This window comes from Gymnoscopelus braueri, assembly GCF_963280865.1.
Source record: "Gymnoscopelus braueri genome assembly, chromosome: 5".
Classification (NCBI taxonomy): domain Eukaryota; kingdom Metazoa; phylum Chordata; class Actinopteri; order Myctophiformes; family Myctophidae; genus Gymnoscopelus; species Gymnoscopelus braueri.
In genome coordinates this window covers 30,817,366-30,840,145 of record NC_137606.1, presented here as the reverse complement: position 1 = coordinate 30,840,145, position 22,780 = coordinate 30,817,366, and the positions used below count along the sequence as shown (strand labels likewise).

The 22,780-nt window shown below is 38.9% G+C and overlaps 2 protein-coding genes across 3 annotated transcripts in view; both read right to left on the bottom strand.

Annotated features, from left to right (window-relative positions):
- Positions 1 to 4,627, bottom strand: part of b3glcta (beta 3-glucosyltransferase a) — a 73,838-nt gene extending 69,211 nt beyond the window's left edge. For both annotated transcript variants that reach the window (XM_080429676.1, XM_080429677.1), the window contains exon 1: positions 4,481 to 4,627. In XM_080429676.1, the coding sequence (XP_080285802.1) occupies positions 4,481 to 4,544 (64 nt within the window). In that variant the 5' untranslated portion in view covers positions 4,545 to 4,627. The remainder of the gene's footprint in view (positions 1 to 4,480) is intronic.
- Positions 4,628 to 7,590: 2,963 nt separating this feature from the next.
- wdr95 (WD40 repeat domain 95) lies at positions 7,591 to 22,252 on the bottom strand (the record flags this gene model as incomplete). Its single annotated transcript, XM_080429174.1, has 30 exons — positions 7,591 to 7,780; positions 8,037 to 8,137; positions 8,271 to 8,431; positions 8,641 to 8,729; positions 9,243 to 9,279; positions 9,387 to 9,525; positions 10,309 to 10,367; positions 10,455 to 10,535; positions 10,753 to 10,915; positions 13,132 to 13,191; positions 13,384 to 13,429; positions 13,514 to 13,568; positions 13,665 to 13,744; positions 13,830 to 13,936; positions 14,384 to 14,486; positions 14,760 to 14,911; positions 15,037 to 15,142; positions 15,235 to 15,475; positions 16,140 to 16,209; positions 16,348 to 16,465; positions 17,506 to 17,552; positions 17,660 to 17,705; positions 17,781 to 17,873; positions 17,993 to 18,078; positions 18,836 to 19,042; positions 19,549 to 19,614; positions 19,757 to 19,837; positions 19,933 to 19,986; positions 21,227 to 21,479; positions 22,185 to 22,252. The coding sequence occupies 30 exons, from the start codon at positions 22,250 to 22,252 to the stop codon at positions 7,591 to 7,593; spliced, it is 3,159 nt and encodes a 1,052-aa protein (XP_080285300.1).
- Between the last annotated feature and the right edge of the window lie 528 nt (positions 22,253 to 22,780).

Genomic DNA, 22,780 nt, shown 5'->3' with positions numbered 1-22,780 from the left:
ACTGCATATTTGACTGTGCAGATGAAATTGTTGGGAGGGGTGAGAGGATTGTTTTATAAATGGAGGTGTCAACAATGATGGTAAGTTTACAGATGAGAATAGATTACTTGTGATGTGTCTGTTACAGAGGATTTGCAGCAAACCTACATTTTCTAGCTTTACAAGGACTACGTTGCACTGCTTTCTTGCTTTATAAACATAATTTCTATGGTTCCCTAATAATTTTGTTCACAGTAGTTAGTTCATCTAGTAATAGTGGACAAATATTTGAAGGTCTAGTAGAGTGCAAAGTCTTGAGCTAATTGAACTCAAACAATATTTACCTATTTTGCATTGTATGCACTACAAATGCAGTAGTGTCATGATTAATTTTACCTTTTGAACAGTGTACAATAATACTCACTGACAGAAATGATCCAGACACTTTATCTTGAGAAAAGTCTGAGTGCAAATGTGTGTGTGTGTGTGTGTGTGTGCGTGCGTGTGTTCCGCCTGTCCATTCATGCGCGACTTATGAGCAAGACGGTACGCACCATGAGCTGTCGATCAAATCCACGACGGCGAGAGCCTCCATTCTAGGAATGAAACGATCACACAGTGCACAACACTGGACCAGTCTGAAGCTGCAAGGAAAACTGTCTTTTCTTCCCTTTGCAAACCACTCGCTGTCACTCAAATAGTACCATTGGTGAGGACATTCTTATTTTCACCATTAAAGCTTGTTTACAAGTGCTGCCGACCAAGTTCAACCTGGCAACCTGGTACCCATTAGAACATGACCCACGCTGTATCCTACACCCAGTACCACATGACAAAGAGACAGTCGCACACATCTTTTAAATGGCTGCAGCCACTATAAAAGGACTGTACATTGCCAGACATGACTGTCTGGTAGATCTGGTCTCAGACAAGATCATAGAAGTACAGGAAAGGACAACAACAAATTACAAACAGCACTGTAAAACTAGACTGGTTTGATCACTGCAAGATATTCCAAATACCCCAGATATTGTGTTCATTAATGAAATTAGAAAAAACATTACTATCTTTGAAATAGGCTGCCCATTTGATTTGCATATGGACACAACATATTTTTACATCCAAACTTATGAAATATCAGCCATTGGTGGAACGTATTATGGCCTATATACTGTAGGATATAACTGTCAACTTATTATCCTTGTGTTTAGGAGTCTGGGCCATGTTCACAAACGTGTGCTTTGTGCCCTGCAAATGGGAGGATTGCAAAAGACAAATGCAAAGAAGTTTGCTAAATACTGTTCTGTCTCAGCTATTATGGGCAGTCTGTCTATCTGGAGAAGACGATGTTTCATTTATCCTTGAGTAGCTAAGAAAAAAGAAGAAAAAAACATCTGTTGAAATTCTGTATATAGTAGTATCATGTCATCAATGTGTTATCTTTTTTCCTCTGTGTTAAGCATGTGCAGCAGTTCTGGTTTGACCGGAAATCGCAAGCTGCGTTCATGATTTGAGGCATTTTGTTCAAAACGGACCAATCCTGCAAACTTTGGAAGCCAATCTTAGGCAATCAGGATGGAATATGGGAAATCGGATAAATCCGTGTTGATCACATGACTATAGAGATACTGTGTACCGATTTGTGTGATGTTTGGACAAAATCTGTAGGAGTAGTATCAATAAATGTGTTTTGCACATATCGGCCTCCTGGTGGCGCTATAACCTGCCAATCTGAAAAATGTGGGCCAGAGGTTCTGAATTGGCATCCAGGGAGTGTGCATGCACAGTTTCGCAGCGGCCGGGCCAACGGTGCCAGAGATTAGCTGCTAACGGACGGACAGGACGGACGGACGGACACGCGGACGGACGGACAGGGGGTAAAACATACTCTCTCGCCATGCCTTTCGGCCCGGCGGAGACAATAATTCAAGTGTGTGTGTGTGTGTGTGTGTGTGTGTGTGTGTGTGTGTGTGTGTGTGTGTGTGTGTGTGTGGTAAACATGCTGATAGTTTACATTTGTATTCCTTTATTTCCAATCATTTATCAGATTGTCCAACTCCAAAAGATTTCTAGCAAAGAATCTGAAATGAATAACCTGTCTAGGTCAAATCATGCTCTTTAGCCGTATTGAATCGCACTACAATACAACACACACAATCATCTTACTACATGTGTGGTATACTGTAACTTAATGAATTATTAGCTGTCCTTGTTTGTTACTGTTCAAACATTACAAAGTTGTTCATTCACTTAACAGTCTGTTGACTGTATTGTGTTTTATCATTTTGGATAGTTTTTTCATTTCTTAATAAAATAATTTGTCTCTGCTTGGCTCTTAATTCAATTCAATTCACTTTTGAGTTTTCTCTGATATTGTTAATACAATGAGAAGGGGATATTAATAGAACTACGTGACACTTTGGATATAATCAAATCACTGAAATGTTGTGGCTTTTGAATACATTTATATTTTTGACATTTAACAGACACACTAATGTAGCAGAGTAGCCCTGCCCAGCCTACTATCTCCCTTGGACATGGGGGATTTGCTTTTGAATGACTTCCCACACACAAGAGTCAAGACACAGGTTTGAATCCAGATGGTTATATGGGGGTACGTCCAGGATACGTTTCCCCAGTGGGGGAATGTCAAAGGGAGGTGAAGGTAGTAGTAGAGTTAAGTAGTCGTGGCCATAGCCCAGAACCCCAGGAAGTCCATCATCCAGGGGGGATTTCCCTTTGGCAGCATTATATGTTTTGTTTCCCATTTGGAAGAAACCAGGTGGTTCCAAAAATGACTTAATATGAATACTGCAATACACTACCATATATTCTTACATCATAAGCAAACAATTGTAAGATGCATTTTCTAACCAGATCATACAAGTACAAAAGGAATGAGATAATTATGACTAATGACTCTGTGTGGGAAGCTATCCTACATGGCCTGCAAATAACATGTGAGTTTCCAGACATCTAATCATCTATTGCCTGCAACCCCCCTTTTTTTTCTCAATACAATGACATTGATTAAATAATGAATATCTTTATATTCACAACTAGTTTCCTATGGTTGGTCACTACCAGTGGTTTTGGTGCACTATCTACTGTAGAAACATATTGTATTTCTACTGTATAATATAGGCCTAATGACTGTGCCTTGAACATAATAGAGTCAGTAGGCCTACAGTTGTTTTGCATTTCCACGTGTGTCAATGTTGTGAAGCACATTGAATCACATTATCTCAGTTGTTTCATTATTTGCGATTCTGGAACTAATGTAGCAGTTAAAGTCATTCCTATTCCAAAAATGTCCTTCGAACAGTGTGCCTCGATTAGCATTTACCCCCCCCCCCCCCATTCCGATGAGGGCTGTGACTGTGAGTAAAATAAAATAAATAAATCACTGCTGAAATACGGTGCAAGAAACAGCAATTATTAACGTTCATCCACTGTCCGTGAATTAAGAATATGACCGCAAGCGTTTTGTATTAGATTAGAACAAACGTGAATACATTTATGTATTGGTAAAAAATGACAGACTTGGATTTCATCGGTTACTTTTTGTTGGCCGTCAAAATAACAGAAAGATATAGTTTGTGAATTTAGTGCGCGAACCCTCAGGCTTCATTTTCATATCGACGTGGTTACTGTTGTTGTCAGAGTGAAAGGTATAATAATAAAGAAGATTATGAATCAAGTGTTCTTTTAAGCAGCATGCTGTCCGTGAAGAATAGCCTACACTTCTGTTCTTCCACTGGGCTTCGCCTCGCTTTCAACTCATCAGGAAGTTGAAAAGAATCATGGCTTCACTTCAATGGTGGACAGTAACTAAGTACATTTACTCAAGTATTCCTGTACTTAAGTACAATTTTGAGGTATTTTTACTTTACTGGAGTATTTCCAATGTTCAGTACTTTTACTTCTACTCCACTCTCCTCTCAGAGGAAAATGTTGTACTTTTTACTCCACTACAATGATTTCAAAACTTTAGTCACTAGTTACTTTGTAGATTTTGATAGTTATTACAACATACATTATATACCCACTTCAGCCCTATATATACACATTTCGGCCATTTGAAAAAAGCCAATCTACAATTAAGCTCAAAAATAGCCGATCTACAAGCTCACAATGCGCTTTTTGGTACTTTAAGTACATTTTTAAACCAATACTTTTGTACTTTTACTCAAGTAAATGTTCCGGACTTTTACTTGTAACAGAGTATTTCTAACATTGCCGTATTGATACTTTTACTTAAGTAAAAAAATATAATGTGAGTACTTTTTCCACCACTGTCCACTTCTCAACAGTTATGAAAACACAGCGCTGCTTCTCACCATATGATATCTCCAAACATAACAGTCAACTACAATCGCTTTTAAACACTGATCGTCATTCATCCAATGATATGATCTACACAAGACTGTCCCACATTGCTGCTGCCTGTCCTAGAACAGTCCTGTTTACATTATGAGGGTAAAAGTGATTGAATACTCACAAAATGACAGGAAAATCATACACCGTGCCAATTTGTGCCCGGTGACAGCACTGTTCCACAGCATCCTTAAAGAGTGTACAGAGTCCTGCTAGGAGAGATATAGCGGAGGCTTCTTGCAGCCTTGCAGTGCGATCAGCCTTTTTGACACTGTTGGAGAAAGCTTTTTCTCTTCACAATTTCACGGACAACGGGGGAGTGTGTATTCTGGGAGCACTTTCTACGAGGCGCTGGCGCGCCCTCTGCAGGCTGAATGTACGGCGTGAGTTTAGAAAGAGACACCAAATGGAGGCCACTGTAGTGTAGTGTAGTGTGTGCACCCATCATTGTGCACAATGCAAATTGCACATGTTGCAGGGCCAGGGTCATCATAACACATTTGTCCGTACTATTGGCCTTGACTGTGGCAAATGTTTTGATTTTCTTTTTTACACACCATTATGATGCTCTTATTTTGATCCAAGACCCAATGACTGAATGTCAGTCTCCAGGTTTTCTTCAGAATATGTATGTATGACACTGATTTACTATGACACACTATATGGCACATTAGGAGTCCACTGGTACTAGTTCTCAAGTGGCAGCGGTGGCCTAGTGGTTAGAGGGGTGGCCTTGATACCGGAAGGTCCCTAGTTCGATTCCCCAATTCATCACATCAATCATGAATCACCGCTGAATAGCCCTTGAGCAAGGCTTCCATGCAGGGCCTGGCTGTAAATAAGTGTTAACTTAGTCCAACACCCTGGGTAAACAACAAACTTTGCTTTGCTTTGCTCAAATGTTTTATTTGCAAGGACCCCCTTAACTGTGAGAGTGTACAAATGGAACCAAATGGACCCGTAAGGGTCCATTTGGTTCCATTTGCACACTCTCAGAGTTACAGACATATTATGGTCATCCAGGCATATCTCACTTGAAGTTGACTTGATCCCAAAGTGTCCCATTTCAGCGAAGAGGTTGATACATTTGTCAGTTAAACAGTGGTTGTGTTAGAAAGTGAATCATATTATTGTTCAGTAATATTGATTTAAGTGCCCAATACCCCAACTATAACAATAATATTTCATAATAATAGCCTATAATATAATATAATATTTTATGGTTTGTGTCCTTCTATAAAAGGAGCTTTTGTTGTTTTATCGCCTGAGTGAAAAACACCCAGAGCCAGCCCTGGGCGTAGCTGGTGAGACACAATAGCTGCAGGCTGTAATTTCCATGCCACAAATAGGATGTCAGGTAATAAAGTTTCCTGAGTAAAGTATTTTGAGGCCAAAGCTCTGGAGATGAGAATTTGTTATGCAGCCTTGATCCTTCTTGGCAGATTTCTGGATAGCAGCCCCAAGCCAAAATATTTCAGTTTTGAAGCACATCAGTGTGATGTGATGTGACGTGACTGATGTCTCTGTAAGTGTGAAAAACAAACAAGCAAACAAACAAACAAACAAACAAACAAACAAACAAACAAACAAACAAACAAACAAACAAAAAACCTTTTCCACATTTTTGAGAATGTCAATTATCTTGGCTATTCAGGTGCCATCTGGAGTATATCAGGTTTGTGCACACTGCAGTACATGAACAGAATGTCACAAAGGGATTCGGTTTGTTTTAGGTGATTAATTGAATAGCTAACAATAGGCGCTGAAGCACTTCATTATTTAATTGTGAACGTTGGTTCCTGCTACATGCCAGATAATGACCCCTGTTTACCAACTCGAGCTAGTCCATAAGCTCATTCGTCCATATTCTGGAACAAACATTCGTCATTTTTCAAATCCGAAAAAAAAAGCATGATTTTTGCTAAGGGCAGGTATAGGCTTATTCTCCAGGGTTTGTTAATAATTTATATAGCCAGTGCCTTGAGCAGGCACTGTGTTGAGTCATTGTGGATAATTGAGCTATGGGCTATAGCCAAGTCCTATGTCGATATTTATCAAGAAATAAGTGCTGCTTTAATAGCATCTTCCCAATTAATTACCTTTAACTTTGATCCAAATTGTTCTGTCCACTCATGTATTTAACAGCATCCCCTCATTATAAGCTAGATTTACACAGGTATATTGCCTAATAGAACTGAGGATGGTTAGAATGCATCCTGTATTGGCAAACAGCTTGGCAGTGGTGGTGGTAATGATTGGTGCTCTATTCTATTGTATTGTATTCTATATTAACCATTCACCCCTTACCTTTAGCCACTTGGCCCCCTGAAACACACACAAGACATGCACACACAGCAACACCCAATTGATTCAAATAGCATTTTCCAACTATTGTTGATGACACCTTTTTACAGTGCTTTACCTGTATACATCGTATATTCTCAGTACAAGCTACTATAGTGGCCTATATTATATATTTATATTTAAGGGCATTGTGTGTGTGTGTGTGTGTGTGTGTGTGTGTGTGTGTGTGTGTGTGTGTGTGTGTGTGTGTGTGTGTGCGTGTGTGCGTGTGCGTGCGTGCGTGCGTGCGTGCGCGTGCGAGTGCGCGTGCATGCGTGTCCACAATCAGTAACATCCTGAGTATTAATTAAACCTCAAGAGTGTTACCTTTACGGGCCAATTTGTACACTTTTGTTAAATTAACACTCAGGATTTTACAATGTACCATAAATAAAATAAAAGCCATAGAACACACAGAGCACCAAAATATTAGCATAAATAAATTGCACAAAGTAATAATCATCCCCTCATGGTTTACAAAACTGAAATATAATATCAAGTTTTTATTTGCACATTTTCAGAATCCAGCTCATACTTGCTACTGTATCGTGAAAGGCTATCTCGTTTTACATGGTGATTTTATTTAACAAATGATTATTATATTTTTTATAAAATTGCAATATTTAGAAATATATTAAACAATATTTCAACAAATCTCTCTATTTGTGCCATGTTTCCTGCCAACTGACAAACATGAACAGTTGCATCCTTCAAATTGCAACGGGAAGCAGCCAAAGTCAATTATGGTTTTGGCAATCATGGTTTTGGCTGCACTCCTGAAAGCATTTTAGATCACGTTGTCTGGGGCCAGAAGAACTCTGTTGCCTTCGGACCAGCTGCAAACTAAGGTACATACAATAAGGCACAATATACAATACCATATGTCAGTGCTTAATTGTATTCATCAGATTCCAGTTGTACAACGTTGGATACGAAGGGATCAATCCCAGCCAAGGAGAGGTCGGGTCTTGTGGAGGTAGTTGGTGCATCAACGATATCAAAGTACTTCAGACTGTGATAAGCCTTTGGACCTCCATGATTTGGTGTCTTGTTGCTGTGCTTGAATATTTCGTGACGCAGGCTGAAATGCAAAAGAGGCCATAATCTCTTTTTAGACAGACATTAATCTCCTCGGGCTCTCATGACCGAGTCTGGTGCATGACATACAGTTGTAACAGTTTTCAACCTGGCATCCCTATTTTTGGCATGTCATTGCAGGTGAAAAGTTTCAACAACTTTCAAAATCCCCACCCCCCCAAATGTATAGCAAATAGCAGCTCTACAAGCTCACATTGACGACGCATTGTGAGCTTGTTGATCAGCTATTGTTTACTCACCGTTTTCCATTGTCTGGGTAAAAATTTTTTTTAATCTCTTCCTCAATGTCAGTATCGGTGATGGATGATGGATGAAATCTGAGCTTGCTATGTGAGTCGGACTGCACTCATGACAAGAGAGGAACAAACCAGTCAAGTTTAACATGCAAAGCAGGGAGAGGGAACTGCACAATGACAATCATTTGTGAAGAAACAACAAAAAAACTACTTGAAAAATCAACACGTAACACCCACCTTTAGTTCCTCTTGTTCAGCCTCAGAGTAACTTGTTTCTCCATTCAGAACGTCATGAACCGGCATACTGAGAGGATCAATCAAAATCTCATATGGAACAGCGGGATGCTTCCAGGAAGAACAGACACGGACGCTCCAATCCTCAGTTTGGCCAAATGTGCCTGTGGATGGAGACAGGACAGCATGTGTGGGTAACCAGATTCTATTCTTAAGATTAATCTTATTTGCATTGGCCAGTACCCATATTCACCCTGAAGGAGAATGGTTTGCCATCCCCTGTGTATGAAGTTGGAGCAAAATGGCCACCATGTGAATATGGTCTATTAATAATGTTAACAGCAGAAGTAATGACCAGAAAATGTTTACACACCTATGAACTCTCCAGAGGCACTCCAGAGGCGTACAGTGCAGTCAGTGGACGAGGTGAGCACCACTTCATCATTGTCAACAATCTGCAGGCTGCACCAAAATAAAAAAAGACATTATGATGGAATGGGAAAAGCCATTTATGTCAAGACACCCTAACTCACCCACGGTGTAGGGCTCCCTGACTCACTGGCAGATGCACCTCAGTCAGCATCTCACCTGTACTGATTTGACCCTCTATATCAGATCATCCTACGCACCCTGTACTGTAGTGTGTTTTATTTGGCTACTGCCCTTGCAGCTGCAAGTGACACTGTTCCCTGCTACTACCATCTCAGCCTCAGACGGATTTGGTTCTACTCAGTATATGTACCCATCAGGAGTTTGGAGCCTACTGCTCCCTGCATGGTGAAATATAATGTATGCTTAGAATGCATTATTCTATAATGTAGCAACACAGTGCAACCAAAAATGAATACAGCAAAAGTGAATGGCAATTTGACTGCAATGATGAATGTTTAAATATATGATGGAAGTTGGCTTTGCCTATGACATTTTACTGTGTAAATAAACAATGCAGAACTGTGTCTTTACTACTACACATACCCAGTGATTCTGCTGGTGTGCGCACGCCAATAGTTTTCTGCGGAATTATTGAAACAAGAAAGATGTGTTTCATTGTTGTGGAACAGTGAACTATGTCAAAGAAGAGCTTACTTTTGGTTCATATCAAGAGAATGTGGAACCTACCTCTTTGTGGCCTTAGTTCTGTACCAAGAACAAATGCCACCATGTCATAAATATAGATGTACCCAACATGGTCAGCTGCATATAGTAATGTGTTGGACTTTGTTATTGCCAGTTTTGTTATCTGTTGTTGGAATCTAGACTGAAAAATAAAAACAACAAGAATAATTTCTTACTTTTTTGTGCAGCCTTAAGAGGGCACTTCACTATCCTCAACCATCCATTTCAGTTACAATACCTAACTGAAGCTATGCAACCTAGCACACCCTCTGCTAATAAAGTTGTAAAGTATTATCTCAAATAAAAACTGGAAGAAATTATCATTTCATGATTGCAAATAAACAAAGCTGAGGTTACATTAAGTTGAAAATATGGACAATACATACAAGCCTACTTTCTAACATCTCTGAATTAATTGGGTATTTCTGGGTCATAGGCTTTGTCTCACCCCACCCTCCATCTTGATGTGAATACACCAGCTAAGCTCTCCCTCTGGAGGAAGGGGCAGTCAATTTATTATGTTGCCATGAAGAAATGTCTTCTGCTTCTGTATAACATTATGTAACAGGACTCAGGAGTAATATTCAACCTCAAGTAGCAGGAGGCCACTTGGTGCGGTTATCTAAAGCTCTTTTTTTACCGTACCATTTTACTTCATTAGCATTTGAAGCCCCAGCAGGAATCAAAGACCTAACCTTAGAGTAAACTGCATTCATCATTACCCATTGAACTATATGAAGATATATTGTATGTTATCTCAGTGTGTGTCTGCAAGGAAGCTAATTGTTACCCAGCCAGCACCTTAAATAAATTAGAAGAGGAGATAAAGCTCTGATGATACAGTAGTATCATTTGACCAGCTGTAATGAATGTAAAAAAGTGATCAATTTCTTTAAATGGTTATAGATGCAGTGAAATATCTTACTGCTTCAAAACAGCTCACAAATCTTCCTCCACTGAGCACATTCCAGAAATTGATGTAACCTTTAACAAAAGAAAAGTCATAATTATCACTCTATCACAAGGACTGCATGCTGTAATCGATGCATACTGTAGGTTATTAGCCCTGACCGTTGATTCCAGAAGACAGGAGACCTGTGTGTGATGTGAGATTCTTCAGGAAGATGATGCTGGGAACACTTGTACTGAGTCCTGAATATCAGAGGCAAACATCATAGGAACTGTTGTTCCTTTAACCCAAAGTATTCTTTGTCACTCAATGAAAACAACACATTTGCAGTCGTGCGATGAAGTATGAATTTTTATAAAGCAGCTTATTATTACCGGTTGTGGAGATATGCTGTGAATTAAACCATTAGTTTCACCAGCCATTTTCTGCATATGTATATGTGTTGAAAAGTGCAATCACCTTGAACATGTTGGTATTCAGGTGGAATGGGGCTCATAAATCGACACTGTATATGTCCAGATACCACATTCCAAACGATGATCTCACCATCATAGCTGCTGGTGGCTAGAAGAGATGGAGGGCATTGAGCTATGCACAGGATGTCGTCCTTATGGCCTTTTTTCTGGAAACACAATTGATTATTCTGAGTAGCTGGAGAATTAAAGGTTATTAACAGGTTATCTAACACAATGATTTGGTAGTGCACCTGGCCCACCAAGACTCACAATCATAATCATAATATTATGTTAGTCAGTCTTTGCTTCAGAGTCTTTTCATGATCCCCCCAAGGGGGGGGGGGTATTTGATGAATACATCATCAAATAGACAAATCCTTATCTGACATTAACATTTTGTACCCATAGAAGAAAAAGGAAGTAACAGCAAAACACACCAATTGGTCTCTCAATTGGCATAATCTTTTTATATACTATTCATGCATAACCCTAACCCCATTACCCCATATCTACTGTAACTGATGATAGAGGTTTAAGCAAAGACCTTCAGGGTGTTTAAGTTTAGATTTTGATCGACTTGTTATTGAAGCTATGAGCAAGCTAAATAAACTATAAAAAGCAGATGTGAAAAATGCAGGGCAGATGTTTTTCCTTGGCCTCTAGGGAGTGTGCGTGCAAGGTTTCACGCAGATCGGTGCAGTTGTAGTTAAAAACAATTGGCCTGTTATAGCACCACCATGAGGCTGATTAGAAAATTTTCTAGTGGCATTTCTTCCTCGGCCAAGTGGGAATGTGCATGCAAAATGTCACGGAAATCTCAAGCTGCGTTCATGATTTGAGGCATTTTGTTCAAAACGGACCAATCCTGCAAACTTTGGAAGGCAATCTTAGCCAATCAGGATGGAATATGGAAAATCGGACAGATCCGTGTTGATCACATGACTATAGAGATACTGTGTACCGATTTGCGGAGTAATATAAAAAAAGTTGTTTTACAAAAATCGGCCTCATGATGGCGCTATGACAGACTGATCTGAAAAATTCAGGGCAGGAGTTCGGGTTTGGCATCCAGGGAGTGTGTGAACGCAGTTTCGCAATAAAAAACGTGTTTTGCAAAAATCGGCCTTATGGTAGCGCTATGACAGGCTGATCTGAAAAATTCGGGGCAGAGGTTTGGCATCCAGGGAGTGTGTGTGCACAGTTTCGCAGTGACCGGGCCAACGGTGCCGGAGATTAGATTAGACGGACGGATGGACGGACAGGGTGCAAAACATACTCTCTCGCCATGCCTTTCGGCCTGGCGGATACAATAAATAAATAAACTATTCTACTGCCACTATTACATTTTGTTGATGATTGTGAATTAATCACAATTACTACGTAGTAGAATGAATCAAATTAGCACATTTACTCTGATGTTTCACTTTTAACTCAGCTGTGATGTTTGTTCAGACACGTTCCTCCACTGAAAGAACCCATTCTCAACAGGAAACAGAGCAGGCGAAGATGGTGACATTTTTGCAAAGGTTACAGAAATCTATCAGTGAACAGTTTACGCTGTATTCTGCAGCTTAACAAAGTGCTGTACAGATGAGTGGGAGCGAAGCTAAAACCTTTGTGAAATGCAATAACAGGCTGTCAATAACATTCCTAAGATTCTCAGCCGAGAATCTTTCTGAGGCCCATTAGTGAGAAACAAATTAAAGAAGTGGTACTGCTACTAATCAGAAGTGACTATGTTTCCTTCTAGTCCACTCTAATGTAATTTTCTGCTCTCTTGAAGGGCTACTTAGAGGTGGGCTTATCTGTCAACATAATGAAATGGACCAATGCAAGCAGTGGTGTGGCCCTTCCTGGAGTAGATCAAAGAACATGAGAGAGAATCAGCTTTAAGTTGTAAGGTCTGACTCTATATGATGGGAATTGCTGAAGCTGAATAGCTTAAAAGATAAAACTAAATAATACATTTTCTAATTGAAACAGTATTGATCAAAGATAGTCCCAGTGACCTATTTTAAAACGGTGACAGGGATGGAGGTACAGTACCATGATGGAGATACTACTGTACACATCAGAGGCACCTAGCAGTACCTATTCAGAGAGAATAATTGGAAGATAGATATTCTCACCTCTTCATATTGTAAATTACCTGTATGTGTTTGTTCTTTACCACACAGTCAGTTCACAACAAAAACTATTTCCATTGCTATAATGATTCTCACCACAGGCAGCCGTACACTACAGTATGTGAGAAAGTGCAGAGATAATTGAATACATCACACTTCAAAAGATGAGTTGGGAGGGAAAAATAAAATCACTTCCCCTTATTTGTTAGTCATGAAATTCCTTCCGTAAACATTGAGGTTTGGTACTCAGTGACTACCTGATCATCCTGCCATGCAGGCTGTGGCCTCTGGACATGATGGGGTACCTCTGGTGTGTCCTAACAAAGTTAAAGTAAAGGGTACATTATGCATGCTGTGATCTGGAGAAAGATGTTCCAACTGCTAATGAAAATGGAAGGAGAGTGGGAGGCAGTCAAATCATATATGAAATGGAACCAAAAATGCTCTTACAGTACAGTAAAATATTATCTGCATGGTCCACAGATCTTTGTCTTTTATTTTGTACTCACAGTGTAAATGTCAATCGTCTGATCCCAGCCAACAGATATCACATAGCTTCAAAAGACAACGTGAACACAATTAATATGAGCGACAGTTTCTAATGAGTCAGCAACTGACAGATACCACATCATTACTCACGCATTCCTGTGGACTGTCAGATAGACGCAGTCACACACCTCATGACATTTACCATCTACAAGAAATAGTGCACGTTATAACGCATAGGAATGGGGAATATACAGTATTTCCATCACTCGCTGTATTATGACAAAGAGATGAAAATACCGACCTTTCTTTAGTATCTTTAGGCACTGTCCATTGTTAAAGTTCCAGACCTTCAGACAGCCATCTCTTCCTCCAGTGAAAAGTCTGCAAGTGGAGACACCGTCATATAATGTAGCAACTAAATATAATTCATATAGACTTGATATCCTGCATATCACATGTACAATACCTCGTTCCTTTGGAGTCAAACGTCATGCACGTAATGGCAGACCAGCCGTGTGCACCACCAAACTCGAAAACCTGATGCCCGGTATTGAAATCCCAGACCTTTACCACCTAAGGCCAAACACTGTTTAGAATACAGTAGTGCACAATGATATTACTGTTGCAGACATAAAGTAGTTGAGTTATCCATTTTAGGTATTGTTTTAACGTAGACTACATTCTTCCTTTAACAACTTAAAGCCCATATCGTTGACCGGGGACCCAAGGGGGTCTATACTTGGTCCCCACCTTTTTCTATGAAAACAAAATCTATAGGTTACGTAGGTAACCAGGTTCTTTTAGTTTAGGAGTGAGACACTCCCTATGGGAAACATCGCCAGATGGCGCTGTTTCCCATAGGGAGTGTCTCACTCCCAAAACGAAGAAGAACTACAATTTCACATGGCTATTTTCACAGAGTGTTCGCCCCAGAATAGGGACGCTAGAGGGTAGAAACGTTTTTAAAAGATCTCAAGTTGGTCATAACAGTCAATGGCGTGATACATTTGTTTTACTCACAGATCCTTCAGAGCAACTGACGACTTGACGAAAGGCTTTGCTAAAGCCACAACACATGACGGGCTCATTGTGTGAAACAACCAGACGGCCATGGGCCCGTGGCCTTGAATTGAAGAGATAAGATAAAGTTGATAACAGGATCCACTTTAACATGTTGTAATTTCTATGAATCTTGAATTGTTTTTATATCATAGCGTATTGTATATGTTTTGATTAATTACAGTGCATTCAATTGCTTTTCGAGAAACATTTCAAAGGCTTGCTGTTTATGTCAGATTACATAGCCATATCTAAAAATTATCTACAGTATCTGAAATTTAATTATGTGCTGAATTTAAATTAACTTAACTAATTCTAAGTCAGAAAAAAACCCAACCTTATCTTAAGAGAGAGCAAAGCCATTGAGTCTGCTGCAATGTAAAGCGCCTTCATTGAGCGAGCATAGAAGCATGCAGATATGTCACCACGAATCAGGCTGGCCTTTGGGTGTGCTGTAAACAAGCAACACTGATCTTGAATATGCCAGATCTGAAAGGAGATTCAATAAAATGGTTTCAAATGACTACAGTAATAAGAATGTATTTCATACCATATATTGACTGGGACAGGATGCAATTAATGAGTGATGAATGATAGAATGACACCTGACCCACTTTAACAGTGTTGTCCATGGAGATAGAGAAGATCTGATTGTCCTCTGAGGAAATACAGAGGTAGAATATGGGGGCAGAGTGGCCCTCCAAGAATCCAGTCGGTTTTCTGTGGAAGGCCAACAAACCCAAAAACAATGGGAAATCAGAAAGCCCAATACTTAAGCTACTGTATAAGAAGAATATCTCAGAGTATCTCACCCAGGAACATAAGGGTTCCACAAGCGTATGAGTCTGTCCATGCCTCCAGTCACCAACAAGTTGTGTTTCTTGCAAAGGTCAAACGTCTTAACACCTTTGTAGATGGGGAAGACTGTCTGGTCACATGATGCCCGCGGTTGTGGAGTCCAGTTCGATTGGACCTTCTTGGACTTGCCATCATGGTAGACTTCTTTGATCTCTTTCATTTGCCTCTCAATGTTAGTTGAAGGTAGGACACTACCTGGCAAGGAAAAATGTTTTTCATTTTGAAGCCAGCACTTCCGTTTGTTAGTGTTAATTAATCATAAGCAAATGCCTGAATGCACATAAACAACACACACACACACACACACACACACACACACACACACACACACACACACACACACACACACACACACACACACACACACACACACACACACACACACACACACACACACACACACGCACACACACACACACTGGTAGACTTTAGATTAGAGATGATGATGGATGAGTCACTGTGGCGCCTTATTTATACTTAGTTGCACACTGTTGTCTCGCACCAAAAATAGCCAAGCTATAAACTCAAAAACGCACCACAGCGCGATACATTGAGAGCTTGTAGATCTGCTATTTTCAGCAAGAGACACATGTGCAACCAAGTATAAATAAGGCTTGAGTCTCCTCTCCTTCTAAGCTGCAGCTAATGCATATCAGATCAACACAAAAAGCATTTCTGCACCTTGCAGAAAATGGGCACTGTACTGTGTATATATATATATGTATGTGAATTTCTTCTTTTTTTTTTCATTTTGTGTTCTTATAGAGATCATTTGGATCTATATTTACATATATAAACATATATCTCAAATAATAAAAACACGAACCAAGGCTAAAAGAATGAGCAGGACAATAATTACCTATGACGAGAGCAGTTGCTTCATGGTTAGAGGTGGAAACAATGGCACGAATGTTTTGGAAATACTTCACCTAAAATAAAAAAGTGGAGCAGAAATATTGCATTGCCTTTTTAGAATTACCATTATTTGCTTACATATATTCAGGCTCATTTTAAGGTAACTGCAGCACAAATTGAGGAAACAGATGGTTGTAAAGGTAAAACCTCACCTTTGTCACCCAGTCTTCATGGACCTTCCATCGGGTAAAACTCACATTTGGAGAAAGCACTGCGTTGTCTATTGCTATGTTGGGCACATTTTCAATCTTTGGTAATTTCTTCCATATTCTACAAATAAATGTGTTGAAATATATTATCATGCATGCAAGAGGAATGCTGGAGTTTGTATTGTACATTGTATGTGGACGCAAAAACATGATAAATAAATAATAATAATAATAATTTGCTCATGGGGAAGTCACTGAATGAGGACTAACTGTTTATTTTTTCACATGGGCAGTGAGACAAGCACATGATGCACTGATCAATATCTCTCCCAAAAAGCCTCTCTGTGGTCATGCTGCAGTGACACTGAATGATGCAAAATTGGCAGAGATGTCTTTGGTTACGCTGCTCTGCATAAAATGAACCAGCTGTTTCTCAATTATTCTGATGGTGTCCATCATGAAAGTCTAAGGAAACTAGGATTCATATTGACCATAAGCTTCTGTTGTCAATACAAAGCAAGCCAGAATCTAAACCCATATTTAATTGCAGAATTTCATTTATCCACTAAGACAGTGGGGAGAGTAGAGCTTCCAAACAGGTCCTCATATGAAAAAGATTGGAAGCCACCTAATGCAAAAGATTACTTATGCCTTAGGTGCTATCAGAAAGTAACACAAACAAACATAAAGGCTGCCCAAGTAAGGCTGTTGTGCTTGAAACCCACAGCCATTGCTGCAGGCAGCTGCCTTTTATTTAATATTTGTGCTTTATTGTAATTCCTCTCATAATTAGTGCCAGTCTTCTTCATTATGATGAACATGATTTCATAAATATTATATCAAGATACTGCATGCTAAAATACAAACAATTTGGGAAACAATTTAGAGATTGAATACTTTCTGGGAAAATGCAATAATCACTATTTGACTTTTTTGACATGTTTGTAATGAATGGGAAGTGGATATAGCAAATGCTTGTTGTTACCTTTTGATACACGTTTGATGCCTCCTACTGCACAAATAAGAGTCAACTAATAATAACAGTCCTAATTTGGGACTGTTGCTGTGAAATCTGTTTTATAGGTCATGATGACCCAGATTGTGTAACTAATGACAGTTCATACATCAAGTAAACCACGTTTTTGAACATGGCTAAATTACCTCAGTGTTTCTCCAACGCAGGAAATTAATATGACATTTATGCAGCCCTGGATCACAAACAGAAAAATGAACCCTCAAATAATAAAATGAGATGGATGCAATCAATTATGTTCTGTCTGCTAAATGAATGTGGTCAACAAGAGGATCATTGTACCTGGGCATCACCATAGAGAATGCAACATTCATCAGGGCCAGTGTAACTGCAGAAAGAGTATAGCATCAGATTTGTATGGAGGATAATGTTAACCTACAGTAGCCTACAGAGCAATACTTACCAGTAGTCTAACGTCAGAGGTACCGTGTCCAGGGCACTAATCTGGCAGTAAGCCTCCAGAGAAGAAAGCTCATAAAGTTGAATTTCTCTCTCCCTGCAAAGAGAGGATCATAGCTATAAACCAACTGCTGTCTATAATAATTATGGTGAATGTATTGATTCAATGATGTGGTCTGCATGATCAAATTAGCTCTGAATTTCTTTACGTATTACCCGGTTCCAATGATTAGCTTGTTGTACTGCATCATAGGAATAAAATCAGTTGCCCACTTTGGCTTCCGGTTTAGAGGTCTTTCATGCTGTGATAAAATAATAAAAGGTCACAGTCCAGACAAGGAACACATCCTCCAAGTGCAATAGGACATTTTGCAGGACACATAAAAACATTGATGAATGACAAGTGTATTGCAAAACAGCAAACACAATTTACAAAAAAATATATAAAACAAGGCAAATCGACAGTTACTTTTAAATGGCTTATGAATAAATAACAAAGCAGGAACCAGTCCATGTTCAACATCTGTTTTGGAAATCCGAGAAGGTAGATGAAAAATAAATGGTATACTTAAATATCTATTAAGGATAGCATCTATAACTGGTGCCACCAACCTTATGTTGTCAAATCTACTTTATTTGAACATTATTTTCTCCTTCAACTTACCACATGCATATCTAAATGAATACTAATTAACATTAATACTAAATTCAATTGTACACATATGTAACTAATGCAATAAAACTCAAAGCCGTATTAGATGTTCTTACACAACTAATATGACAGTTATGAGTAGGATACCATATAAGGATTAAGGATTACACAGGTCAAGTTGAAATAATGACATTGTTTTGACTGAACGACAGCAATAATGCACATTTATCTAGCTGCCATTTTTCACAATGAGAAGAAATGTCAGTTATTATTTTTTTCATGCATGCATGAAGACAAAAGAGCATGACCATCATGAATACAGAACAAAGCATTAGGCGCGCATGTGTACCAAAGTATGTAGATATACACAAGATGAAACATACAAACACGCTTTTGGTCCTCTTTACTTGAAGTTCAGGGTTCCAGTAGCAGACTGTCCCACCTTCTCGTACCGTTATGATGGTACCATCAGGAGTGGAGTGTATTCTTACAATTGGATCTCCATGACACATGGTCTTAATGGTGGCTGGCAGAGATAATGCCACCTGCTTACTGCGTATTACAGACTCTTCCTTTTCTGTGTACTCCAGCTGCATGTATGTGCAGAACTCATCCTACATCATATAATGAAGAAGCAATTAAAATTCAAGCTCCAAATCCCTGAATTATATAACTTTTATATAATATATAACATAGAATTATATAACCTTTTAGCCATTGTTTTGAGGATATAAAATGTCTCCACAATATGATATAAGTCAAAATGGCCATGAAAGGGACGTAATCCAAAGCTTGGCTGCAAGCAGCTACAAGTAAAGTTGGGAGTGAAGAATAAACAAAGAAAAGGATGACACTTAAAAAAAACCTGTGCACTGAAATTGAAATAAAAGTAATTTGAATCAGTGCAGCTTGTTTAACTTGACCTTGATCTGTACCAGGCCTGGAAAAAGCCTTAAAACGTAATTAGTTCAAGCAATCCACTTTCATTTTATTATGATTCTTCATTTTCACTTGTGGGTTCTCAAAGCACTTGTAGAATCTGCAATTACAAGTCATTTGGCAACTGCCAAATGAAAGTAATCTATTATGCCATAGAAAATAATAATGAATTTAACCTCACCCATGCAATCCTTCCCTGGCTTGAATAATCAATCTTCATGAATAACTCTTGAATATGTGCATTGCTCTGTAAAATTCAAAAATGAACACTTTAAGTAAGATAATTATTATTCAAATTGAACTTTTGTAAAGATACACAAGTCTGAGTGAGTGAAAGAGACACAAAAAAAGAGCAAGGCAGGGATTCAGAAATATAAATTATTTCTTACCATGTTTTTCAACCCCAAACACTTCTTCACTATTAGTCCAAAATGTGTCTCATCAAGGGTTCTCAAGCCACCCATTTCAAACTCCTCCATGAAGGGAAACACAATAAATCAGCTGCACAGCCCATGAAATACATACAGCATATTGTGTCAAATATTTTAAACTGTATATTATGTACCTCAAATGCCAATTTCATTTTCTGTAGGTTGTCAAGAGATACCCTCTGGTCGATCTTAATGGGGAGAAAGGATGAATACACATTGTGTGAGAATAACAAGCTTGATAGGCTAAATTGCTCCAGTCAATTGTTCATTGTCCATTGCAAGTCCACTTACCAGCCAGTTAATACATTCTGAATGCTAAAAATAAGGTTAGAGAGAGGGGATTAAGAATGGACTCCAACAATGCCCTCCACATCAACTATGCACACCATGGCTATGCCTCCTTTGAGTATTATTGGCAGATTTGATAGGCTGTGGCCTGTGGGGATGAAAGGGCTCCCTGCATGAAAGTGTCCATGAGAAGTGCATGCAAGGGTAAATGACATGCCATGCTCTATCTGTTAATGGCCTCTCTTCAACTTGACATAGTTTCCTAGCAACAGCATTTTCAACCATGGAGACTATTTGATCTATCACTAATAAATAACAGGGATAAACAGCCTAATCCCTCAAGGATGCAACTGGAGTCATGGTTTTCCCTTGATATCTCCTGCATTGTTGAGATAATTGCTTAATCAGTGTAGTGTGTTATCATGAATAACCTTAAAGTGGTCATATTACCCCAAGCTTCCAAATCCCTTTCTTTAAACCGTCAGTGTTCATTTGACTCTGAGTGTAAGACTTGACTATTATGGACCTGTCCATTTAGGGCTACTATAGGTCCATTTTTATGCTCAGAATCAATTAGAGGTAGTGATTATTAACATTGACTGTTGTAACCGAATGCCTAAAGTTCAGCATAAATGATGTGCACTACCCTTCTGTGTTATTCCTGTCAATTTAAAAGCTGTAATTTGTAAATCCTTTTAAGGAGATGGCCCAGTAATTGTATTTGTTTTAATTTGAAATGAAACATGGCCTGGGCTGTCTCGATGCAGTATCTACTCTAGTGCACCAGGTAATGAGTTAATTTAATATTTTTTTGCATGATTTCACTATGGCTCTGCTTGAGATGAGTGTCAATTGCAGTGTAAATCTGAGTCAATAAAATGGTACGTCTAAAAAGGCCAGACTACAGGTGACACTCTAGTGACACCTTGAGGTGAAAACAAGCAGTTAAACAAAAGTTACACATGGCAATACATATAAACAAATACAATAAACATTAGGCTACATATAGTGCTACATAGTTACTGTATACACAATAATAAAAAGAGATACATGGCTGAAAGCTAGACTAAGGAGATGTGTTAGTTGGGTTGAAGTGACATTTGTGCTTTCTTACAGGGGCATATCTCTTTCTAACTGTACCTTAAGGTTGCGGAGGTTGGGAGATGGATTAGCGCTGTGGTGTCGTCTTGTACTATTAGCTTTATCACCAAGAGTAACAGAATGTCGTTGTCTGTCCAGGTTCAACAATTCGCGCTCCAACCATTCAGGTGGATGTTTTCCAGCTTCAGAGTTGCTTGCTGCCAGAAACTCATTGCTGACTATCTCCCCCCAACACTCAGGCCCAGAAGCACTTCCTCTCCTCTCACCCTTGCTCCGCAGCTCAGACAGGATGCTATGGAATTAGAAACGTTCTTATACTCATTTAGACAAATCATGCTGTCTACACTGGGCTCAAATGTAATATTATATTATTATTGTTGCTTTTAGATTATTGTCTAGGTATAGACAATGGGTATACAATACTTTGCTTAACTGCCAAGAGTCCATGATAGCTAATTTGTCTGTGAGGATATACAGTTAATTTGACACCATTAACCCAATGTAACATCATATATGTTACTGCCATGTATCCTTGTATACTACTATCTACTCATTCTACTAGAATATAGCACAGACAACTGGTCAGCACTTCCACAATACCAGTGTGCGCTCCTTTCTTTGTTTGTTTGGAAGAAAACTGCAAGGAAATCTATTCAATTAACATGATTATATTGAGTTACATATAACTATACTTCCAATGTTTCATAGTAACTAACTACTCAGTGTTGCCACTGAAGGCAACTCTACATCGCCTTGGCAACAGTAAACATTTCTGAGCAATAAGGATGTTCTCTTGTGGATAGACTTATGGCAGATACACAAAAACAAAGGCAAACATCTCAATTGAATCAGCTTGACATCACCTTTATAGAAGATTAAAGTTACCAGTCTGTAAATACACTTCAAAAATCAGAAGGAGAAAAAAAGGAGATTCAACTTCAAATCTGGAAAGCAATTTCAAATCTACAGTCGTCAGTAAAGTAAAGCAGCAGCGTACCTGGGAACAGGAGGAGTTTCTATTTTTCCTGAGGCTGAGGAAGGACGAACTTTTCCCCCCAATGACATCTCTGTTAATTTTCTGTGTTCCTCTACCTACACAGATGGGACGAAGCTAAGAGCAACTCCTCAGACCTTGACCTGTCAGGAGTGATATTAGGCTACCTGACACTGATACTAACGTTACACCTGGGCAAGAAGGGTGGCTCTCTGGTAACTAAGAGACAGTGTACAACAGCTCAATCTATAAAACAAAGAGAGATAATGTGACATTTTGTATTTAAAAATGAAAAAAAGAAAGAAAAAAGAAAGAATAAAGAAAGAAAAAAATTCACTCACTCACACACACACACACACACACACACACACACACACACACACACGCACACACACACACAGAAAGATAATGCGGGATAGTCATGCATCTGTTTTCAAAACAAATAAATTCACACTTGAGTAAAGCGATTAGTATTATATAATGTAATAGGTTTCACATTGAGACAAATGTTGACAAAGTGTTTCAACAACGGAGGACAAACCCGCATTACAGGTGATATCTGATGCCAAAAAGAAAAAAGATAAATGAAAAAATTATAA